Below are 23414 nucleotides of genomic sequence, written 5' to 3' on the forward strand. Positions count from 1 at the left end.
CTGGAAGTCTTGGAGGGCAAAGTGTAAAAACAAACAGAAATGTAAAAAAAAAAACCCAAACAACCCAACAATAACAACAACAAAAAACCCCAAACAAACAGTAAAAACCTTTTACCACAGATAATTCCTGAAACCTAATGATAGTAGAAGAGACTGTAGGAAACAGAGCCATCCTTACAGGAATGGTTGTGTTACCCTGGTAAATTTATTGGGATTCTTCCAGGACATCAGATGGGAAAACGGTATCTAGTGCAACTTTGTAGGACCTATGTGTCCCAGTTTTCAGTGGGTCTGGGACATAACAGGTTAAAGTGGATACTCTCTGTAGTTTAGCTTTGACTTGGGAGCAATGAGACAACTTGCCCTCTTTGATCACTAGTAGAGGGGGGAGCAGAGAACCAACTGTTGGATATTTTTTGCCACTAATTTTTGGTGGTTGCCTTTAAAAAGGAAATTTATTTATAATGAAATTGTTATAGAGCATTATAAGAAGATTCTCTTGTGCTAGAGGTAAATGATGTGCACTCGACTAATAATGCACTGTACTTGAAAAATACTGCTTATTTGTTTTAAGCTTTGCACCTGTAAATGCCCACTTCTGAGGGGTAGCACATCTTATTTGGAATAGATTTGGAGTACGTAACCATTAATCTTTTTTTAATGACCACAAACTGGAGACATACGAAATGGCACTGGATAGGGAAATTGCCAATTATTGATAAATCTTTTCCATAGTTAGAGCTGAAGTTTGTATTTTCTTGACTAATATGGACAATGTGGGAGATAAATACCTTTTCAGACTGCTTGTATTGATGAAGTTTTTAAACTTGCCAGAATTTAATGAGGCGTCCCTGCTAGAAAAATGCCACATGTGGTAAATACTTACTGTAAATTATGAATGTTATTTTAAAGAAAAGGGCCCAGCCAAACCTGGCCAAAAATTATTAACTGAGAATGGTTTCAGTATGTGCCAAGGATGCATTCAAGATCAGGTTCCATACAAGTTTCACAAAGGGAAGACCCTGACTTGCTTGAGCTGTGTGGTTGTGAGGCCTTTTCCAGCTGTTTAATCTTCACTTACAGAAAATAAAGCTTCAATTTTTCTGTACTACATATTTTGGGTTACTTTGTATTAGTTCTTTGAAGCTGATGAGTATCTGGCAAGAAACCTAAAGGGCTGAACCCCAGCACTGTGAACTATTAGAGAATATAATGACTAATAAGAGTTAAAGTATTTTCTTACTTGGCTTGTCCAGTAATGCCACTCCATAGAAAATCAACACCAGCTTGGGAGTTTATTCAGATGTAATATCCAGTTGGTACAATGTCTGTCTTTCTGAATCCTCAAGGGGTTTAAAATGCGCTCTTGGTGTCAGTCACAGAGCCAGGAAGGGGGAGTGTGTTGCCACAGCGGCTCTGCTCTCTCACACTTCAGCTGATGGAGGAACAGAGTTCTGAAGTTTGCTGTGTTACACCAGGGAGATTTCCCAGTTCAGCTTTGTTGTCGACAAGAATACTAGATTTTTTTCTTTAAAAGGAAAAGGTCAGTCTGGGTAGAGCAGTGATGAATAGAATAATGAGCAGCAGCCCAGCCTCTCCCTCACTGTGTGATGGGCAGTGAGCACTGCAGAAAGCCATGAAAACCAAGAGGGCTGCAACTCCTTTGGCCTCTAGGTAAACAGTCTCCAAAAAAATTTTCTATCTAGTGAAAATGAGTGAACAGATACTGTTAAATGAAGATCCTCTTCTTCAAATAATCAGTAATTTCCATTCTGGAGTAGATAATTTATGCCTACTACTCAGGCAGGGATTGTGATTAATATGCTGCATTAGCTGCTTGAGCAGATAAAATCTCAAGAGCTAAAGATCTTGTTTTCATGCAGGTAAGCTAATAAGAAAATCAAAGGAAGATAGAACCCTGAGAAAGTGATGTAATGCACAGAGAGCAAGTTATACCCTGTCAAAACAATGAATGAAATGTTATCAGACTTCCCTGTAAATAGGGAGAAAGGCTTATGAATTGGGACACCCCAAACTCCACACCTGCAGCATGATGGAAATGGAACTGACCTGTTTTGGCAAAGAGAGTATGGTCACTCTTTTTTCATTCCCTACATAGAGAGCAGTGTGTTTTTCTTTTCAGGATACCATGTGTCTCACAGGCAGCATGGGCCAAACACCACCGTTGACAGCAGGTGGGGTTTTGAGTCTTAGGTTAGTTGCAACAAACAAGAGACTTGGCTTGGTGTTCTCTTTAGTCTGAATCTAATAAACCGAACTCTAGTTAGGTTTGTTGTTTGGGTTTTTTTATCTAGTAGACCTATAAATTCAGGCTAAATTGTTTTCTATAGTTATGCTATTAAATATGGTAAAATCTAAAAGGTTTTCCAGGGTCATCTAGTTTAACCTCAACTACTAAGCAAGTCTCTACACTCTTGTATTTAGCAATCTATGCTCAGTATTCATATGATCTCAACATCTTTTTGCAGATTTCTGCTAGTAACCTTCTTCTCACTGACAATTTCATACTTTCGTTTTAAGATGCATAATAAAGCGTTGGATCGTACAGAACACTAAGATGGGTGGTGATAGTAGTAACTGGAACAAATACATGTAATCTAGACATTTCTTCTCCTGCAAATGACACTAATGTTCTTGTCCACAATAGATTTAATTTTGAAAAGCATATTAATCAGAAATTTATAAAACAGAGGTTGTTTTCTTTCATTAAAACGTTAGTATATCATGCTGCTGCTTTCTGTATGTACATGAGATGTAGATGAGACAGTTCCAGTATTCTAGTGGGCGTTAGTTGTCAAGTAGGGGGTTTGTTAAGTTTTTTTAAGTTTGGTAATCACTTTCCTACTCTTCATTGAAATTAGGATCTTGTTTCTCTATTTTAACTAGCTTGCACTATTTGGCTAAACATATGAGTCATTAGTCATTTCCTTCTTAGTATTTATTAGGTTATCAATTATTTGTTTGGAATTGTTCTGAAAGGTGTGATAGAACCTTTGTTTCAATGTATCTTTATGGGGGGGCGGGGTTTATGGTTTGGTTTGAATGGTCAGTTGAATGCCCTTTAAGCTATGTCATCAGCAAATACTGTGTAGGTTTCTACCATAACTGTGAATATATTAAGTGCTGGACTGCCAGTGTACAACTTGAAACAGAATGTGGAGATTCTCATTTTGATCAAAAAAACCCTGTGTCTCCAGATTTGACCCTTTTTCTGTATTATATGAATGCTTTATTTTAAAGTACTGTATGTAATTCTACTGTGAGCTATTTTATCTTACTGTGGTTATACAGGTTGTTGAGAAATTGTACAGAAACAAAAAACAGAGTGATGAAGTACAATTTGCATGCATTATTCTCCTTTTTTAGATATTTGGGCAATTGGCTGCATATTTGCTGAACTATTGACTTCGGAACCTATATTTCACTGTCGTCAGGAGGACATCAAAACAAGTAATCCTTTTCATCATGATCAGCTAGATCGCATTTTCAGCGTAATGGGATTCCCTGCAGGTAATTTATTTTCATTAAAGCATCGGGCATAATGCTACTAGAGTTGTTGTTGGGGTTTTTTTTTATATATAAAGGAAATGACGTCGTTTGTATAGGTACAAGCTGTCAATCTGATGGATTTGGAAATGCTGTATATAATAATAACTACTGTAGTTATTTCTTCATGTGTATTACTTTAACCTACGCTTTCAGAATTGTAAATGCTTCTCCTTTTCCCTCCTACCAAAGATAAAGATTGGGAAGACATAAGGAAGATGCCAGAATATCCAACTCTTCAGAAGGATTTTAGGAGAACAACGTAAGTGATGATAACGCAACAATAATTCAGTGAATGTGGCAGATAGGCAGTAACTGGCTTCTATCCTCTGACTTCTTGGGGAGAGGATTTTGGAGTGTTTGGGTTCCAACAGTGTGGCAGCTGTCCTGTTTGACTTAGCTGTTTTGCTTGAATGATGTTCTCTCCCTCAGCTGCTTGTTACAAGCATCAGCTGAGTAGCCTCCTCATTGCTCTAGAAGGGGTCATCGTAAGTGCCATTTAATCTGTGGGAGGCACAGACAAATGAGCTTGCTTAAACCGCTTGTATAAGCTGTTCCAGATAACTTAATTCATTTTGTGTGAGAAAGAATAAGGAAGCACTTCCCTGGTCTTTTTGACCAGCAGATATATAGAGACAGTAAAGTTGTGGGAAGAAGTTTATATATGGAAGGTAACATGTTTGAGGGTCGTGATACAAAGCCTATCTGGGATCTGAGAATTTTCCACTTTTAGTGTTTCCTGGTGCTTTGGCTAAATTAGTCTAGTGGTGGTGGTAGATCAGAGGGTGTAAGTAGCAACACAGACTCAGTTGTAAGGCAGGGGACATGGATTCAGGAGTTTTGGATTCTGTTACCAGCTCTGCTGTGGATTCTTTACGCTGGCTTTAGACAGGATAGGAAGCTTATCTGTGCACAAAGCTTCTTAATTTTGAAAATAGCTATAGATAACCTCTGGATTTGTAGATTAAAGGCAAGGCACAGGTCATATTTATCTGGGACATTTTTGAGCTTGGGAACTGTAAGGGCTATATGGTTTGCTGCAGGTTGGGGTTAGTAAGACAGAACGCTAAATGAACTGCTCTACTAAATTGCAGCTGGAAACAACTTAATAGCTATTGTGCTATTACAATCTGCTGTATGCTTTCTGTGGCAGAGTTGCTTCAGAAAGGTAGCCTATAAACCTCAGGTTGAGTTTCTTTCTGTCATATGCCCATGTCAACAGCTTATCTATACACTGCAAAAGTTGCATGTTCCATGGAAATAATCTGTACACAGTTGATACTACTCCTGTTAGTGAAAAACACACTGTATATGTGCAACTGCTAGAGAGATATCTGACATGTTTTCTGATAGCAGGGTTTTTTAGAGTTTGCCTATTAAGGGCTGGTAAATGTTCTTGTGATCACTTGGTATGGTTGCATAGTCTTAATGCTTTATTATTTCAGAAATGTCTTTGTTTAACTGTATTTTTCAGATATGCCAATAGTAGCCTCATAAAATACATGGAGAAACACAAAGTCAAGCCTGACAGCAAAGTTTTTCTTTTGGTAGGTACAACTTGAAAAATCACTGATGATAGGAATGAAATGCATTTATTATGGTAATATATATGTCTGTTCTTCTATCTCATTCTAATGAATGCTGATGTTAAAAGAAAGCTATTTATCACTAACTGGACATTTTTGAGATGTGTTTTCTTCATATACCTTCATGCTGAGGGTGTGCTTAAACTGCTTGTATTGGAGATCTGAAGGTCTTACCTAATTAAGATCAGGAAGGTACTTGGTATACCCAGCCTTACCCTTAGTTCTGCTGTACAAATAGGATAGTGAGTATTGTATATCCCTTGATTCTGTGTTGTTTCAGAGAGCTAAAGGGCTCCCAAGAGCTAAAGAGTTTTGTGAAGAAAGGGTAGAGGAAAGGCAAAATTTAATTACTTCCTTTAGTAATTTCCACCCCCCCTCCTCTTCTTCTCTCCTCTGATAACAGTCACCTCTGTTCTGTGGGTGATGCCAAACAGTATCCCTAAACACGTATTTGCTGGTTACCTAGTTGAGTCGTTCATTGTAGGTGAATAAAGGATTGCTCTGTCTAGTATGGCATCGTTTCTGGATGCCTCTGCAATGACATAGTGCTGTCTGAATTTAGGAATGAAGTTCAGAGTGATTTTGCTACTCCTGTGAACAAGGGGTCTCTGTAATGAGGCTCTTAGGGCAGCTTGAGTTCTAGTGGTCTGTTTTCAGTTATGGATTCAGCATAGCAGTCCTCTCTTTAGGTCCTGGCAAACGCTTGCTCTTTGACTTGTTAGTAGCTGCTGGCTGATGACACAAATAGAGGTGGAAACAGAACAGGCTGGTCCCAAGTGGGTGGAAGGGAAGCATTCACATAGGAAGTGTGAGACCTCAAAAAAAAAGTAATTAAAATTTCTTAAACTCAGCTTACTGGGCAGACATCGGAGTCATCTGGAGGAATAATCTAACTGAAAAGATGACAATTGTAGTAGAGACATTGTTAGTTAGCACCTGAATTTCCCTGTTTTTCTACTAAAGGTGGGGGCCACCAGAAAGCGTGGTGGAATGGCAAAGCAGCACATGGGTTGCTGTCAGTTATGTGGCTAATTCATCAAGGCTATGAACACCTAGGTTGAGAGTCGTCTTAGGAGGGTAGGCTACTTTTCAGGGGGGAAATATTAACCAGATCTCTAAAGAACACAAAACTAACCATATTTTGCCACTCCTATGGCATATTATATATATAAACAAAGAAGCTTGTCATGATAGAGTGAGACAAGGTTATTAAAAGGTAACCATACAAATAGATTGGTGTCTGCCTACGTATTCCCCTATGATTTCCAGAAGTCAAAGGGCTCTTTCTGAACATCATGAAGACTTAGCAAGTTGGGTTCTCTTAGTCAAATCTTTCTCACTGTTCATAATCAGGGATGAATAAGGACAGCTTAGTCATCAGCCACAGAGATGGAGGCTGGTCTCAAACAGATCAGTCTCCCAGAACTCTGGATAACAATGCCCAGGAACATGGACAACCTTCTTGATACCTCATTGCTGCACTGAGGAGGTCCATGTACCTAAATTGCCACAGCCATGCTACAGCAAAGAGGTTCGATACCTGCCTGCCTTGTCTTATGAAAGATCCTGAAAAACAGCAGATCTTGAAGGAATGGTGTGCATTGCTCTCCCAAATCAAGAGATTAGAAATGTGTTTGCTAATGAGCTTGGAGATACATGTATTCTGAAGGAGACTCCCTAAAACTCCTTGTTCATATCCAAAGTAGTTATGTTTTATTTTTTGAGGTAACCTCTGTCTTGCAAGGTGACCTCTGAAGACATCTACTTTGTAACCTTCATTAGTCAAGACTTTGTGCTGAGTACAGAAAGTGTGGCGGATAGGGAAAATATGGCACCAAGTAGACAGGTGCAAGATAGCAAGTGACTCGTGACAGAGGATAATATTGTGCCACTCTGCTGATTGACATTGCATGATAATGTCTACATGAAGGGCAGAATGGTTTTCATCCAGGAAGAGGCTTCTGTTCTTGCTGTCCTGGAAGGGTTACAAGAATAGTATTTATAGCTGTTGTGTCAGGCCTGTAGAGCCTGAGAGCAAGCAATCTCGAGAGCTGCTGAGAGGTATGAGACTGGTGATGAAGTCCAGTCTCACAGGCTTTCTAGTTTCTGTTAGCAGCTGCTGCCCTGAAGGCAAATTGTGCCCAGGCATTTTTTATTCACTTTCCTAGAAGCATCAGAAGCTACAGAAAACTAGACTTTGTCAACAAAAGTTGTTTTAGAGTAGTATCAGTGATAGGCAGGATATCTCGTTTGGAGTCATGTCTGTGGTATCACCTGGAATGGGCAAACTGATGATGTCCTCAGCAGTGGAGCGGGATTACTAAGGGAATGAGCAGATCATTAAAAAGTCCAAGGTATCTTTAGATCTGCTGCAGTTCATTAGCTTTATCTTTGAATGACAAAGAATACAGGTCATGTTCGGAGGCAGTTTGTGATGACAGTGCTGTATGGCAGGAAGCTAGAGGAGCTTTCTTTTGAGCAGTACTGCAGCAACCAGTTCAGAGGAAGGAGGCCGGGGGGCAGAGCCTGATGTCCTGTACTCTTCTGTCAATGACGTCATCTGGTGCTGAAGACCAGGAGTGGCCTTATACAGAACATTAGTGTTTGTCCCTGTCCACTGTAGAGGAACTGGGGGGAAGAAATTTGCATCACCTGAAATGGTGTCACAAGCCACTAAAACTGACAAAAATTTTGCATGTAGGAGAAATGGTGACATGAAATAAAGATACTGAATACCAAAACCGTTGTCTATATTTATTGTAGCATGTGAGGCCACTGTGTGGAGAGCCAACAGCACGTTAGAAGTTGAATTTCTTAAGGTATGCAGGAAACGTAGGGTTAAGGGTTATCTGATAACACAAAACATGGTTAAATAAGTGTGCCATGCAAACTTTCCAGGTGTGTGCAATGCAGGACCATCTTGAGGTGTATTTCTGGACAAGCGGCAGGAATCTGTTCAGGAGCTGGTTACAAATGAACTGATAGATAGAGAGACAGCCCAAATGGCCCTTTGTTGTGTTGTCAGTCTGTTGAGGTCCACAGCCCATAAAGTATTGGAGTAAGGAGAGATGGGAAGGAAGTGGCAGAAGTACAGACAATTTTATGAGACCTCATCTACAAGGTAGGGGTAACTACAACTATGAGAAAGGAAATAGAAGGAATCATCTTTCTTGATGAGGATGAGTGCTTTTCCTGAGGCTTTTTACAGTACCCCATATATATAGAATATAGAGTTGTATATCAGATTTTTTATTTATTGGAAAAAAAAGCCCCAAACACCCACGCCAAAATCATACCCTTTTGTTGAATATCCAGGGAATATTTGTTGGAGGCCTGGAAGCTAGTGTTTGAACTAAGATGCCCTTTGTAGAAGAAATTTTATTTTCACTGTTGAATTAAGAGAGGATTTTGTGAGAGCAGGATACTGTATGATGTAATTTGAGCACCCAAATTTCTTACTGCGAGTTTATCAGAATGTGATAAGTAATTATTTAAAATGTATGTTATGCCTATAATTCCTGTTTTATACTACTAATGTATTGTAATCCTCTTTTATAGCCTGCTGCAGTCAACAGCATTTTAGCTAATAAATTTATTATTGCTTTCCTCCTGGCAAGGAAGAAAGGTTACTAGGAAGGGTCTTCTCCTCCTCTTTCTCATTTCAATACCAATTAGAGTGGGATTGGGAGTTGCATGAGCGGCTGAGTGCTCTGGCTCTGGAATGCCGCCAGTGTGAGAAATGAAGATTTATTGTTTCCCTCCCTAACGCGATATGGAGAGTCCTGGTCATGTTCAGTCTCTTCTGACACCTTTTTCCTGTTGTGTCAGCAGTACAGAACAGTATAAAAGCTATACATGTGCCACAACAAAACACCATTATTTAGAAATGATGCTTTATGAACCTTAATAGCTGGATATAGTGTTGCGTTAGCACAGTGGTCCAGCCTTAGCAATTAATATTGCCTGATACACTTTAATGTATTTCTTACATGAGAAGTGCTTCACAGCCATAGTGCTTTGATGGATGTGCATTCTAGTTCTTGGGAACTTCACTGAACAAGCAATGCTAACTTAGGCTTGTCTGGGCAAGGCACAAATAATTTAACAGTCCACAATCCAAGACATTTAACTCATAGTTGGAAAAATGATAGTTTGATAAGCTTTTTGTTATTCTTAATGTTATGCTTTGCAGCTTCAGAAGCTTCTCACTATGGACCCTACAAAGCGAATTACCTCAGAGCAGGCTTTGCAGGACCCCTACTTTCAAGAGGATCCTCTGCCTACATCAGAGTATGTATTCCCTCTTCCGCAGTCTTCAGGGGTATCTTCTTTCTGCTAAGTGCTAATCCCTGAAATGAGAGGACAGCTGAAAAATTCACAGCTTTCTGCCTGTATCCATAAGTAGTAGTAGCTCAGGCACGCTCAGCAGAAACTATTAACGTAGTACTGAAATGTCTGTATCTACTGGTGCCGGAACTGAGTGGTCGTTTACAATAACCCAGCACCACACTAGTGCTGTAATTCTGAACGTACTACCAAAGCTAGTGTGATAATATTATTGCAGTATGTGGATAATTAATCTGTGCCCTGTTCTGTTCTGCCTTACACAGCCTCACAGAGCCCTGTTCTCCATTGCCTGGCTTCATTGTGCCTTTTCCTAGGACTAGGACACTTCTCTGGCCTACAGCCCCTTCCTGTGCCTTCTTGCACAGAGCAACAGTATGAGGAGAGATCCATGATTGCCTAAAATCCCACAGGTCCCTTGTTCAGAAGGCTTGAGAGTACAGATTTTATATATATATAAATTATTGTAATGAAAAAATCAAATACTCAGTTCCTAATGGCAGACTTTCCTCTTCCAGTTTCTGATCCCAGTTTCCAGAAGCATGGTCGTTCATAGCACTATGATTTGTGGGAGCTGGATGCAGAGACGCTTCCACCTTTGCTTTCACTGCTTCCTCAGCTAGCAGGCAACACTAAAAGGAGGGAACAGCCACTGGAGTGCGAAAGAGTCTAGTTGAGACTAGATGGGTTTTTTTTGTTTCTTTTTCTGTTTGGATAGGCCAAACATTACATAGTAGCTAGGTTAGGAACTGTTTACACACTTTAAAAAAATCACATCACATTGATTGTATTCTGAATGCTGACACAGAAATCTGAAGAAATGGATACTGGTCAAGATCTACCAGTAATCTTCTATTTAGTGTTTATCTGATACTATCCTGTGTATACCTGTAGCTCCCCACAGATTACAGGATAACATTATGGTAAAGTCTCTGCCATAAACATTAAGGAATGTTCCAGGTCCCATTAACCAGCTGAATTTGAAAGCTATCTTTTTTTCTCTAAACAAGACCTGAGAAGCTAATTGAAAGTAACTGCAGTTGTGATTGGCAAATACGTTGAAGGCTGCTGTAAGCCAACATGGGCTCATAAGACTTTAATACTCTTCGGATCAGGCCCTTTATTCAGTGAGCCATGCATGTTCCAACTAGGCGTTGTGGAACCTCTGACACTGTATTTGTTCATTTTGCCATCTGGATCAACAAGTGGTCGTTCTGGCATTTGGGCATGTTCAACCACGCCATGATTTCTAAATGATGACCTCGTGCCAACAGCAAAGAGGTCTGACGTGATCAGCACCTAGCTGCTGGTATCTGCTGCTGTCTTGGGTGCTCACACTGACACTCACTTATAGAAACGGGGGTCATGAAATACAAGAAATTAAATTGTGTTATATTCCCTTGTTTTTAATATAGCATTAAGTAACTGTATGTCATATGTACATATCTGTGGACTGTTTACTGTGTTTCAGTGTATTTGCTGGCTGTCAGATTCCATATCCTAAAAGAGAATTCCTCAATGAAGATGAACCTGAAGAGAAAGGGGATAAGGTATAATAAATACGTTTTTCTTTCTTTCTTTTAAGTATGCAGTAAGATAGAATCATGGTGCTACCAAATGAAAACTAATGAAAGGTGAAGAGTTAACTGAAAACTTGTTTTCTGGCAACGCTCTCTTAAAACTGCTTCCCAGACAGGTTAGAAGTATCAGATGACTTTGGGGTCTCTCAGGTGGTATCACCAGCACAGTTTGCCCTGACCTGTGGGCAATGAGCTGGATGGATTGTTTAGCTTGCTTTCAGCTGCCATCATTCCAAGGGGACCTTGCTACCTCCTCCTGCACCGCATGATGAAAACACATTATGACCACGTGAAAGGAGTGGCATTTCTATTGTGTGGCTGGCATACACCCAGCCATTTGAAAGCAGACGGCTGTCAGGGTCTCAAATAAATAGTGGCAGCTTACTTCTGGCACTACATCAGAACATTTCATCCATCTGCACACAGTTTCCTGATCATGTTTTAAGGGCACTCAGACAAAGGAGTAATGAGGAGCATGAACTTTTCTGGTAGTGACAATCTGCTCTGAGTACGCTCTTTCCCATAGCCCCATACACATGGGCAAGAACTTGTTTGTGTGCACAGTAAGTTTTGGTGTGTTTGTAACATAATCTGACCTGCTTTGTGTGTGTAGCTTAACTTTGCTGTGTGACCACAGTGATTGTCCCATCACGGTGTGAAGTCTGGACAATGGCGCTATAGTGTATGAAACAGCTTGTTATTTTTGCTTAGAAGTGTACAGTGAGACACCAACAGTAATGTATAGCTAGCAAAATGTGAAGAAAACAGATTTTCTGTATAACACGAGAAGCTAGCTGAGTTTAAAAGTATGCCTATCACGATACATTTCAGACCACAAATTTTGGTTTCAGAACAGATACTGTTGAATATTCTGTGCTGAGAACAAGTGGAAACATCCTGGACTTTTGTGTCCAGATATTTTTATCAAAAAGAGGAAACAGACACCTAAGCAGAAATACAATTGAAGTCCTGGTACTGATTTGGTTGTAATTTAGTTACTAGCATTGCTTCAACTCTCACAGCTTCAAAAACAAGAACAAACCTTATGAATTAAAATGACTTTGGCTTTTGTTAAGTCAGTGCATTTAAAAGTAAATATCTGTCTTTTTCCTGGGAGTGTTGGGGGGGAAACACTGGCATGTTTATATTCAAAACAGCCATTATTTAAATAGTCTTTGAGGTTGTTGGGGACAGTCACGTATTTATGCACACTCCAAATTATTCTTTTTTTTTTTTTTTAGCCCATTTAGGTAATGTAAGTCACACATTACTCATTGAATGTGTTCCCACAGTGTAGGAAATGTGAAGGTAAAGCATGTCTCTGAAATTTGGATCTGTGCCATGTTTTGTTTCTTTATGATGTTGTTGCAAGTGAAAGGATTTTTTTTTTTAAAAAAGTGTTAGTTTCTGGTTTGTTTATAAAACCATATATATCTGTATAGTCCTTTGGAAACCCAGAGGAGTTCTCAGTGTTTGTTTATTTGGAACTTGCATCTGAGTTGAATAACCTCTAACATAAGCATCCGTTCTTTGAAATTGTTAGTTGTTAGTCAGCAAAGCTAAAATGAGCATTTGTAAAACAAAATAAGAAGATTCTCTTCTCCTTCAGATTTTGTTAGGCAAGTTTCTGCTGGGGATTCATTTCTAGGTAGTACTGGAATTTAATTTTGGTAATTTGTGCCTGAGAGATGACACATGATAATATGTTCCTAACTGTAGACCTTCAACAAGTTTATTCATTTAGGAACCACCATGAACTAGACCTGAGGACAATTTTTTGCTGATGTAAGCTGGTTCTGTGCACTAAGGTGGTGCAGCTAGACCCCAGCCACAGTCTGACAGGGGGGATCTCAGTCTCTGCCCAGGCAGTAGCAGTAGTAGCTGCACAGAAGAGCAAGTTCAGAGTAATCAGGTACATTTTGTGCTAATATCCAAAGTGTGAAACACGGGACCTAGGATAAACTGTTGTCTTTATTTGTGAGACTTCCTGCAAGATTTGTTTACACATAACAAAATTTCAGGTTTTCAGCTCTCACAGTAGCAACCACTTCATTGCATCCAAACACCTCTGTAAAAACACAAATTTCAGAATTCTAGCACAAATACCACCTTAGTTATTGGTGTTTGTTTTCATAAGTGAAGCTCAAACCATTACGAAAAGATAAATTGCTTCTTAACAATTTGTTTTTACAAGCTAGTAACTTCTAAAATTTTTGAAGTTTAAATCTCCTGGGAAAGAGAATCTGACTGAGATGGGATTTGAGGACTACAAGCAGGAGGATACATCGTTGGTTTTGCTAAATGTGAAATGGAAATGCAAGCCACTTCTGAGTCCTTGAAGATGCAACACTTCTTTGTAATCTTAAATGAAGACATCATTGCAGATTTCCTCTGAATTTATCTTGGGAGGCCGTTGTGATGAATGGCATAGATACAGATCTTTTATGTCATTTATCTGAGGTAACTAAATGCCTTTTAGTGATTGGGGGCATCAAGAATTTTCTGCTAGCGGCAACTGGTTGTCATGATTTCTGAGAAACTATTAAAATGTTTTTTATAAAAGGCTACCATACTAAAGCTTTGATAATTATATAAGCAGATATTCTAGAAAAAAAAGACTATCCTGAAATGTTCCCTACAGTATACTGGGGGGGAGGGTAGTAAGGTTTTTTAATTCAAGCCATGACAATTGTAGTTTGGTTTTTTTCATGATGAACAAGGGACATATCTCAGATTTAGAGTGAAATCACTTTTCTTTGCAATTCTTTTATGTGCTTTAGTGCTCTGATGGAGGAGCCATCCCTGGTACTCAAAAGCAGACAAATGAGTGGGCTTTCCATGTAGTTCTCTTAACTAGAGAGGGCAGAGCTGCACTCTGCTGTTTTCTAACGTTCCTTCCAGTTCCCTCATACTCTCTTTAGTCTGTAGCCCGCTGAAGCCGTAAGAGTACAATGTCTTTTGCTCTTGTGTTCTCCTTAATTTTTTTCTTCCTTTTGTGGCACTTCTCTCTCTTTGTCTCTCTTCCTGCTGCGTCCCAGTGTCATCTTAATTGTTTGGCTTCTCTTCCTGTGCTGGTTTTCTCCTTCCCTTGCCAGATTCTTCCTTCAGCTGTTCCCTCCTCTTTTGTCTTCAACTGTTTGTCTCTGGTCAATTTCCACTTTTCTGCTATTTCAATAAGATTTTCTGACCCTATACATAGCACACCATGCTGGCCCATATTCCCAGTATACTGGTCTTTACAAGGTACTTAAAAGCACAGGAGAGCAAAACAGTAATGAAACCTGTTCCTGGTTCTGCCACAGAATTTCCTCACAACCTGGAAGAAATTACATCATTTCTCTGGTCTTAATTTGCTTACTTTTCTGGTAGTAATGCTGCCAGCCTCCTTCAGGTTACTGTAGTGTCATTTGTGAAAGTTTGAAAAGTGGTTTTGATTCTGAGTGAACAAGGTTGTTGAAGCACTTAAAATAATTTACGGTGGTTAACGTCTGCTGCTGAGCACTAGTGAAATTCTGGGGGGTTTGATTCAGTTCATTTGGTGATTACTGTTTTATAAACGGTTCCTTCCATAGCCCTCTTGGAGCGCTTGGCTAGCTGTAGGAGGCACTAGACTGTCCTTCCAGCTTTAGTCTAGCTTGCTTTGTTAAAAAAGCAAAACGACCACAAATGAGATACCCCCACAAAGCATGCAAGCGTGTACTGAGGACACATTTCTCCTGACACACAGCTTTGCTGTGTTTTCCCATCAAGCTGGTGGGCCTGCCCCCTTCTCCACAGGCACCACGGTGCCAGGGCTGACAACTCCACAAAGCTCACAAACTAGTTCAGAGCAAGTGACCGTGTTGTGTTGCTTCTTCCCCTAGAATCAACAGCAGCAGAACCAACATCAGCAGCAAACAGCACCTCAGCAGCAGCCGCAGGCAGCGCCGCCGCAGCCACAGCCGCAGCAGCAGAACAGCGCCCAGACCAACGGGACAGCCGGGGGTGCTGGCGCGGGAGGAGGGGGCGCGGGCGCAGGGCTCCAGCACAGCCAGGACTCCAGCCTCAACCAGGTGCCTCCAAACAAGAAACCACGCATAGGGCCTTCAGGCACTAACTCAGGCGGGCCTGTCATGCCTTCAGATTATCAGGTATCTCTTGAGTTTTTGCTGCTTCTGATACACTAGGGCCAAAATATCATTTCCCCCCTTCCCCGCTGCAAGAGCAGATCATGTTTTAATGAATTTCTCATGTAACCTGAGCAGGCATGCTATGATATATTAGATAAAAATGTGAGGTCAAAGGTTTAAACTAAAAAAGTTTTATTCTGTGGTTAGTAGTTTTCAGTAGAGTACTGGTACCTGTTGTATCTGCTGCACCCTGTGAAGTGTTGAGGACTAGTACACTCCAGGAAAGCACATAAATATATGCTTAACTGTGTGTTTGAGAGTAATCTTACTGAAGCCAGTGGAACTATTTCATGCATGTAGATGCTCCATTAGATCAGTTTCAGGGTACTTGGCTCTTGGCAGTATTAAATCCCATGTGAGAAGCAGAAGTTAGAACAGGCTCTCTCATTTGGTTCCTGCTTCATTTTACCCCATGTCATCACATGCACGGGGTGATCCTGTAGTTTATTCTAGTATCTTGCTAAGTCTACTTCTAATGTTAAAGAACAAATGCACGTTAGCACGGGAATGATACTTCAGTTCCATCGGTATGATTCATGCTGAAGTAGGGCACAGAGAGACGCATTGTGTTGTGACCGGAGTTGAATAGATTTCATGTTTTCCAGTACAGTAGCATTCATAAGTAAAAGCAGTATCACTGAATTATTTTTGGATTTGCATACTTGTTTTGCTTACTAGAATTACATTTTCCACTGAAAAATGTGGCTTACACTAAATATAGAAAGCATTGAATTTACCAGGATCTTCAGTACTTGTGAGCTTATACTTGCTGGGACAGTAATAAGTTGAAAGCAGAATAAAAAAAAGGTATCTATTAAAGGTAGATTTTAAAAGATGTTAGAGATTCTGTGTGCTGCTAGCATTTGAGAGGCTCCCACCTTAGCAAATGGTCATTTCAGGCTGCTTTAAACTTAAATTAACTAACTTTTTAAAAACCCAGCTCTGGAGTTGCCTTGACTTATCCCTCCAGACCTTCTCCATAGACAATTGATTTCTCAGTGCCAGACATTTTTCTCCCGTTTCTGTTTTACTCTTAATTACAAATGATCATGAAGGCATTGAGGGCAATTTAAGGGTAAAGACAACTAGGTTTCTTTTTTGAAAAGTTCCAGACAGGCTTGAGGCCTGGACAGATCACTGTAGCTGTCTTGACTACACAGTATTTATGGCTGCCCTGTTTTGGTCTGTATTTTGAGGACTGGTGTGCTGCATTTGATGATATCCACTATAGAATCCATATACAGCTCTCCAAATTGTTGGCAAAATTCCTCCTTACAAGTCGCTAGCAGTTTAAATATAAGTGTTTTTCACATTGTTAGATTATTATTTTTTTTCTGCCCCCTATGGCTCTTTCCTTCTAAATTTTAACAGCACAGGCATCAAAGCGATGATCTGTTTCCCTTGTGTCACTCACGAAGTTGTATGGTCTGATTATCCGTTTTTACACTTGCCTTTGGCTATCTGCCCTTAAATTCTAGCTGACTGTCTTCTGTTCCAGAAAGGAATGTCTGCAATTTGTCCAAGTCTGACTTCATTAAAAACAAATTCTCTTCTGTGGAACAAAAATAAGCATGGGCAAGTTAATGCATTCTTGTAGTCTTATGGCATTAATTTTAATCCATTATATCTTATTCAGAAGTAGAAGGAAGATTCCCTTTGCTTTGAGTTTCATTTAGCTTGTGATCTAAAGTCTCAGTTGAAATTTTTTTACAGTTCACCAACCTCAACATACATTGCTTCCACAAATGTCAGCTTGAATTCCTTGTTGAATTTTACTGAGCATTCCTTAAGTGACCTTGGGTGTTTGGCTTAGCATGGTGAGCTGATGTTTTTCATCCAGAACAAGTTCCTGTAAAGTCACGGTATTTATCACAATTCTTGTTCTTTTCTGTTAGAAGTTGCAAAAACTTGCAGAATTTTGAGACAAATTCCAGGTTTCAGATGCTCTGTTAACAATCTAACCATGCAGGCCAAGCATAATCTGGTTACATACCGTAACAGCATACATACCGCTGGGAGACATCTCTTCCAAAGCCAGCGTGCTGAGCTGTTATCTTCCAAACTGACCCTCACAAACAGGTGAAGTTACTACGTGCAACTATTAGTTATATTGTTATTATACTGATACACAGAGGTCTGCAAGACTGGATCGTTATCTCTCTCTCTCTCTCTCTCTTCAGCCTCACTGTGCTTCACCTTGAAAGCAACTTCCATATTCCTACTTTAGACAGAACACAGAAAAAGTAATGGGATAGTTTTAGGGTTTAGTGTTACACAATTTATTTAAAATTGTAAAGCTATGTACAGAAACAAAGGGCAGAAGTGTTTTATGCTGCCTGAACTTTAGGTTCCTGCTCTTCACCATCCCAGTGAAAAGCTGTCAGGAGGTTTTCATAGCTCTCCTGGTTGGGATCCAGTGGCTAGATGAAACCCCTCCCTGACTGGGGTATTGCCTCCGCTGAGCAGATTCTTCATCTGCGGAGGATGTGGTATTCTTACGGACCCACTGTCTCCACGTGATTTCCATTCAGAACTCAAACTTCTTCAGAGTCTTTCTGTACTCATAATCCTGATATTTAATCAGAATGTAGGTTCTTAACACTTTTCCTAGATGATTGCTGTTGGCCACAGTCTTGCCGATGACCCTTCGACGCAGCCAAGTAGAACCATCAACTAGACAGTGAACAGAACTCTATTGAATGGCTGCCTGACCCTGCATTTAACTTGACTGGAAACAAACTGTTTGCTGACTGCAAATAGTTTTGGGGTGGTTTTTTGTAGACTTTCCTTTCTTGTGGGCTGGGGTGGGGTTTACCTTGCTAGAGAGTCTCCTGTCCGTTGAGCAGTACTTTTCATGCAAAATGATTTTGCAGCTTGCATTATTATGCAGCTTTACATTATTGCAGCTCATTGTTAATTCTGGACAGGGAATGGATATGGTAATAAAAGGGAAAATTCAGCTGGCTGGAGGTCACAAGTGATCCGTGAATTTGGCTTGCTGAGCTAACATCCCAGACACTGGAGGGGGAAAGAAAACATTCGGGAAAAGGTGTTAGGTTATTGCGCACACACACGCCCATCTTTAAGCAATTGTCCAGTAGTAAGGCAGCAGGTTGAAAGGCTTACCTGAAATTAAATTATTTTATCTTACTGGACATTTTTTCATTTATATAAATCGAGTAACTCTTAGGTTTTGGTTGGTTTTTTTCTCAGGAACAGAATAATTTGTTTCTCTGTAACATAGTATTATCTATCTCAAAAAGGGTTTGTGGCCTCAGCCGTTTGGTTTTGCATTAATAGCACCTAGAATAATGATAGCCGTAAGTTTAAAGAAACAGTTGAATTTTGAAATGGAATTGCTCTTTCTTGTTATTTTCCTTCAAAAAGTGGGTGTGTAAATGCTGTATTTCTAGGTGTCTGCCAGTGACCTTGTGTATTTTGTGTGCTGTGGTAAGTGATTGCATATCAGGTTGATTACTTGGTTTATGGGAGCTTAAACAGTAACACTGTCAGCTTCTCCAGCAGTCAGATTTTAATGAGCTTCAGAGAGGTTCAAAGTTTCCTGAGCTGCATAGTACTGACAGGCTGGTTTTCATTCCTCTGATCCCGCTCTCTTTTCCTGCAGCACTCCAGCTCACGCCTGAGTTACCAAAGCAACATTCAGGGATCTTCTCAGTCCCAGAGTACAATGGGCTATTCCACGTCATCTCAGCAGAGCTCCCAGTATCACCAATCTCATCAGTCTCACAGGTACTGAGAGGGCTAACAGGCTGCACTCGGAAAGGAACAGACTAAAAGCCAGAAGACTCCAGCAATATGAAGTTCATAATGATGAGAACCAAAAATACAAACTGTGATGCAGAATCAAAGTTCATGATGACAAAAGGAAAACTTCACTCACTGAAGACTTTCCCCTCCTCCCCCGCCCCCCATCCCTTTATCGCCATAAAGGAGATTCTCGTGAAGTTTTCCTTCCTCCCTGCCCTTGCATGTGCTCCATTGTGGTTACTCTAATGACCCTTCTGATCTGAACCCAGCACTTAACTTCTTTAACCTTTGGAATTTTGAAGGATTCCTGGTGCACCTTCCTTATGCTGTAGTGATTGCCATAAATCTGTCTTTTCAATCTCTTTGATGGGATTTTAAAGTTTTAAAATCTTGAACTCCCAGGCTTTCAAGCTTGTATATAGTTAGTTTTATACTAGGCAAACCAGTTTAGCTATACAGGTATATTGCACCTTTTTAAAGCACTATGTTATTTTCACAGGATATTACTGTTTTGCTCATGGATGTCAAGAACAGCAAAATTTTACTGTTCCAGAGTATTTTACTATTCTGTTTTTATTAGTCTAGTTTTCAGGCGAGCTCTTAAAAATAAAAAATTTAAAAAATAAAGAAAATTTAAAAAAGAAAAAGGAAAAAAAGAAAAAAACCCACCCAAGTCTCTGCAGCAACAAATATGCTTCATGCTACTGGACTGAATGCCAAACAGAAGATTGCTGATATTTCTTAACTCATTCACATTGAATTCTTGAAATCACAGTGATCATGCTCTGACTAGTTTTAAATTAAGCATTATTTTAAATGAAACCAGGACAGTCACATAAAAAAAGAGATGGTTTCAGGATCTGCTGGAACAGAGGAATGGAATGTCTTCCCAGGCTGGACACCAAAATAGTCAGGAAAATGTATTTACTGCCCTCGAGTCTCAGTAGGATTGTGGATGATGGGCTTGTTTTTCTGTTAAGCAGCTGATTAATGTATGTGAGAGTTCTATAAATTTAGCTTTCTTTCACATTCCTGAGTCAGTTTTCTAAATATAAAGGTGACAGAAGTACTAAGACTTGCGAAAACAAATGCATTTAATCATTTTTTTATGTTAGAATTAATAATTAAGAGAAATTATTGTGCAGTTTGAAAAGCATGTTGAAGACTTTTCCTTTTTCATGTTTATAATACATATTCTGTGTCCCTCACATTGCTGTGATTAACCCAGATTAGTTACACCAGATGGGCTTGATTGCACTGAAATGTTTCTTTTTCCCTAGAGCAAACATGTTTTGATTGTGCCTAAGGACTGTAAGTGGATGGGTAGCTGGCAGAAAATCCCCAGTAATTAAGCAAGAGTTCAGAAGCATAATCAGAGGATTATTGTCCAACTTCTGCAACCACAGTTATTCGGAGAGACACAACATGTAATTTGGGACAGCTTCGTTTTTCCTTCAGCCTTCAGAAATAAGGCTGGCTCTTGTTGCAGAAAACCTGGAAAAATGCATTTAGAAAACTATTAGCAATGTAACATCAGTGAGCTTCTACAACTGGTGTCCAGAGAAGAGGTGAAGTGAGAAGAGTTTATATGTAAGTGGCTAATGTTACAGGCTTTTAAACTGCAGCGTGTTCTCTTTTGTCCTGTGTCCATACAGAAAGATTGTATGTACCTGTACACATTCATCCTGAAGTTGTGATCAGACCTAGCAAGGCGAGTAAATCTGTTTGCTCTGAGGAGAATGCTTTTCATCACAGCTAGACACATAGGTCTTTCTACTGGATTTGATCTCCCAATCACCTTTAGTGTCCCCTTAGTCCTCAAACATAAGTTGTTTTCATACCTTTTGGGAGCAGTTGGCTTGCTTTGGCCACATCTACCATCATGTGGGTTTGACAACACCCATCTTCTCTGGAAAGGCAACTACAACCTGCTTTTGGCATCAAATGGGTGAGAAGGTGGTGAAAATGAAATGAAGCAATCTGAAGGAGAAAATTATTCCTGGAAAAAAATAATCTCCCAAAGGATGCTTTCAACGTGTAACCCTTGAAATGCTAAATATTATGCATACCCTGGTAGCCTCTTTGAAAGAACAGATTTTAATTGTTCCTTTATTTTATTTCATTGAGTCTGGGGTTACTTCTTTCCATAATGTCTCACCTCTTACTGGTTAGGATGAGGTACCTTTGAGCTAATGGATATTTGGCCAATGCCGTAAAGTAACATATTTTGTATTTTGGTGACTTGAATGTCACATTTCTGGAAATTAACCTTTGGTAGAGTAATTTTTGTCCCCTCCTGTTCTTGTCACCCTTCTGTTCACTAAAAATCTTTTTGTCTTTTCCATTATAGTTACCTAACGTTTCTTCTCCCTGCTGTGACCTGCAGCTGATCATCAAAATTCATGTAATGTCAGGAGGTGGCAGAAAGACCTATTACCGTATGGTTAATTAAGGTGGACTCTTGTGCCAATAAGGCAAAATCATGGTGTAGGTTAATCTGTATTTTGAGTATGAAACTTCACAGCAATGTAGGGTGCTTTAATTGAGTGAGCTTCCAGCTTCTAGCGCAACTGCCATGACCTCTCTCTAAGCTGAACTGGTGTTTCTGCCTTGGTTAGGTCTGCTGGATGACCACGCACTGCTCCTCTCTAGCTTTTGTGTGGACACGAAGCCAAGCTGACTGACTTGGTTGCCTTCAAACTCACAACTGGGAGGAGAGCAAATAAAAGCAAAAGTGTTTGCTGCAAAATGTAGGCTGTGCACACTCTTCTAGTTCCTTCCTGATGGTGAAATAGTTCACCTTTTCTTGGGAGCGTGACGCACGTTGCTGGGGTGGGTGGCAGTCGTAGTGGAAGAAGCCTTGCTTTCCAGGGCTCATCGCGGGAGGTACAAACGCTCTGCTTTCGGAATTGGATCGTGCAGTGTGTCGTGGGAAGCCAGGACCATGTCATTTTTATGTTCTTTTTTGCCTGTACAGTTTCATTAGTACTCATAGCTCTGTCTCTGCCCATAACCTTTACACCCTCACCAAAGTGTTTCACACCCCCACCAAGAGAGGCAGGTGACGCCAGCAGAGTTCTCCATCCCACCCGCCTGGTGGGAGAGCGGGCCACCGAGTACAGCTTTTCCTATCGTGGCTCAGAGGAAACAAAACACGTGGGGAGTGAATGGGATGAGCAGCCTGGCCCGCATCGGTGAAGTTTATGTAGCACAAACTGCACAATGAAGGAAAAATATAGGGGAAGCTGCGAGTCCTGCACTGTATCTGTGACACTGTATCTGGGGAGGGGGAGGGAAGAGCATTCATAGCGGGGGGGTGGTGGGAAGCTAGAAGTGTTGTTCAAATATGTATAATATTTTATATAAACATAATAAGCTTAGTTCCCCTTCATAATCTTCAGGAATGGTACTTTAACATCATTAAGCAAAGAATTGTTTTAGGATTAAATAAATGTATTGTACATAAGGCCATACGTAATCTTCTAAAAATGTCGCCAGACAGGAGCGATGTGTATTACTATATGAAAAAAAAGTCCTTAATGCACTGTTATCTCCTAAATATTTAGTAGTAAATTAATACTATTTAATTTTTTTAAAAATTTGTCTTGTGTAGACACTAAAAAGTATTACACAAAATCTGGACAGAACATGTCCTTTTTAACAGCAATTTAAAGAACTTTTTATATATGTAAGGTAGTAACTTTTCAAATTGTTCTAGTTGTATTTTCCCATGTTTACTATTTGTGGAAGTGTGCCTGTCTCTATTCAGTTATTTTTTTTCTAATAATTTCATGCACGCATCTTTCATTTTTGTAGTTTTCATTAGAAGTTACTGTGTATGCGCCTCATGCTGCCACAAAACTTTGCCGCTCTAGATCTGTGGTGGCCACATTTGGCAGTGCCTCTGCCAATGGGCTAGCAAAACCACAAAGCAAAATACTTGTTTTTCATTCTAGAGTTGAGAGTTTACTGCTTTTAAGTTGTCCTGATGTCACCCTTGAAATGACTGTTAAAACTAAACTATGAGTTCATTGCATTTATTTTATATTCTTGGTTGTAATGAAATGGAATTGACTTTGCTTCAGTGTGAATTTTTTTAATAAAATAATATACATTTGTAATAATAATAAAAAGTTCAAATCAAATAGGCGTGCTGAAAAGTTTTTGTAAACATTGGCTTTGGGCTACCAAGAGGGAAAATATAGCCCACAAAATTGCAGTTGTAATTATATTCAGGATGTTTATGATATACACCACACAAAACAAAGCTTGCAAAACCTCAGAGTTGAAATTACAGCTTTTAAAATGCCCACGAGGATATTCATGGGTATGTGTCTATCAAAATAGAATGGAGCCTTATGGAAAACAGAATCAGTGGAGTGGTTCTCTTAGGTTTTGCC

At 39.8% G+C, this 23414-nt stretch overlaps 1 protein-coding gene across 2 annotated transcripts in view; it reads left to right on the forward strand.

The window, feature by feature from the left end:
* Nucleotides 1-23159, forward strand: part of CDK19 (cyclin dependent kinase 19) — a 133130-nt gene extending 109971 nt beyond the window's left edge. For both annotated transcript variants that reach the window (XM_056342833.1, XM_056342832.1), the window contains 7 exons: nucleotides 3388-3531; nucleotides 3760-3829; nucleotides 5042-5114; nucleotides 9346-9443; nucleotides 10969-11047; nucleotides 14941-15207; nucleotides 18872-23159. In XM_056342833.1, coding sequence (XP_056198808.1) covers nucleotides 3388-3531; nucleotides 3760-3829; nucleotides 5042-5114; nucleotides 9346-9443; nucleotides 10969-11047; nucleotides 14941-15207; nucleotides 18872-19003 — 863 coding nt within the window. In that variant the 3' untranslated portion in view covers nucleotides 19004-23159. The remainder of the gene's footprint in view (nucleotides 1-3387; nucleotides 3532-3759; nucleotides 3830-5041; nucleotides 5115-9345; nucleotides 9444-10968; nucleotides 11048-14940; nucleotides 15208-18871) is intronic.
* Nucleotides 23160-23414: the final 255 nt, after the last annotated feature.

This window comes from Falco biarmicus, chromosome 6, assembly GCF_023638135.1.
Source record: "Falco biarmicus isolate bFalBia1 chromosome 6, bFalBia1.pri, whole genome shotgun sequence".
Taxonomy (NCBI): domain Eukaryota; kingdom Metazoa; phylum Chordata; class Aves; order Falconiformes; family Falconidae; genus Falco; species Falco biarmicus.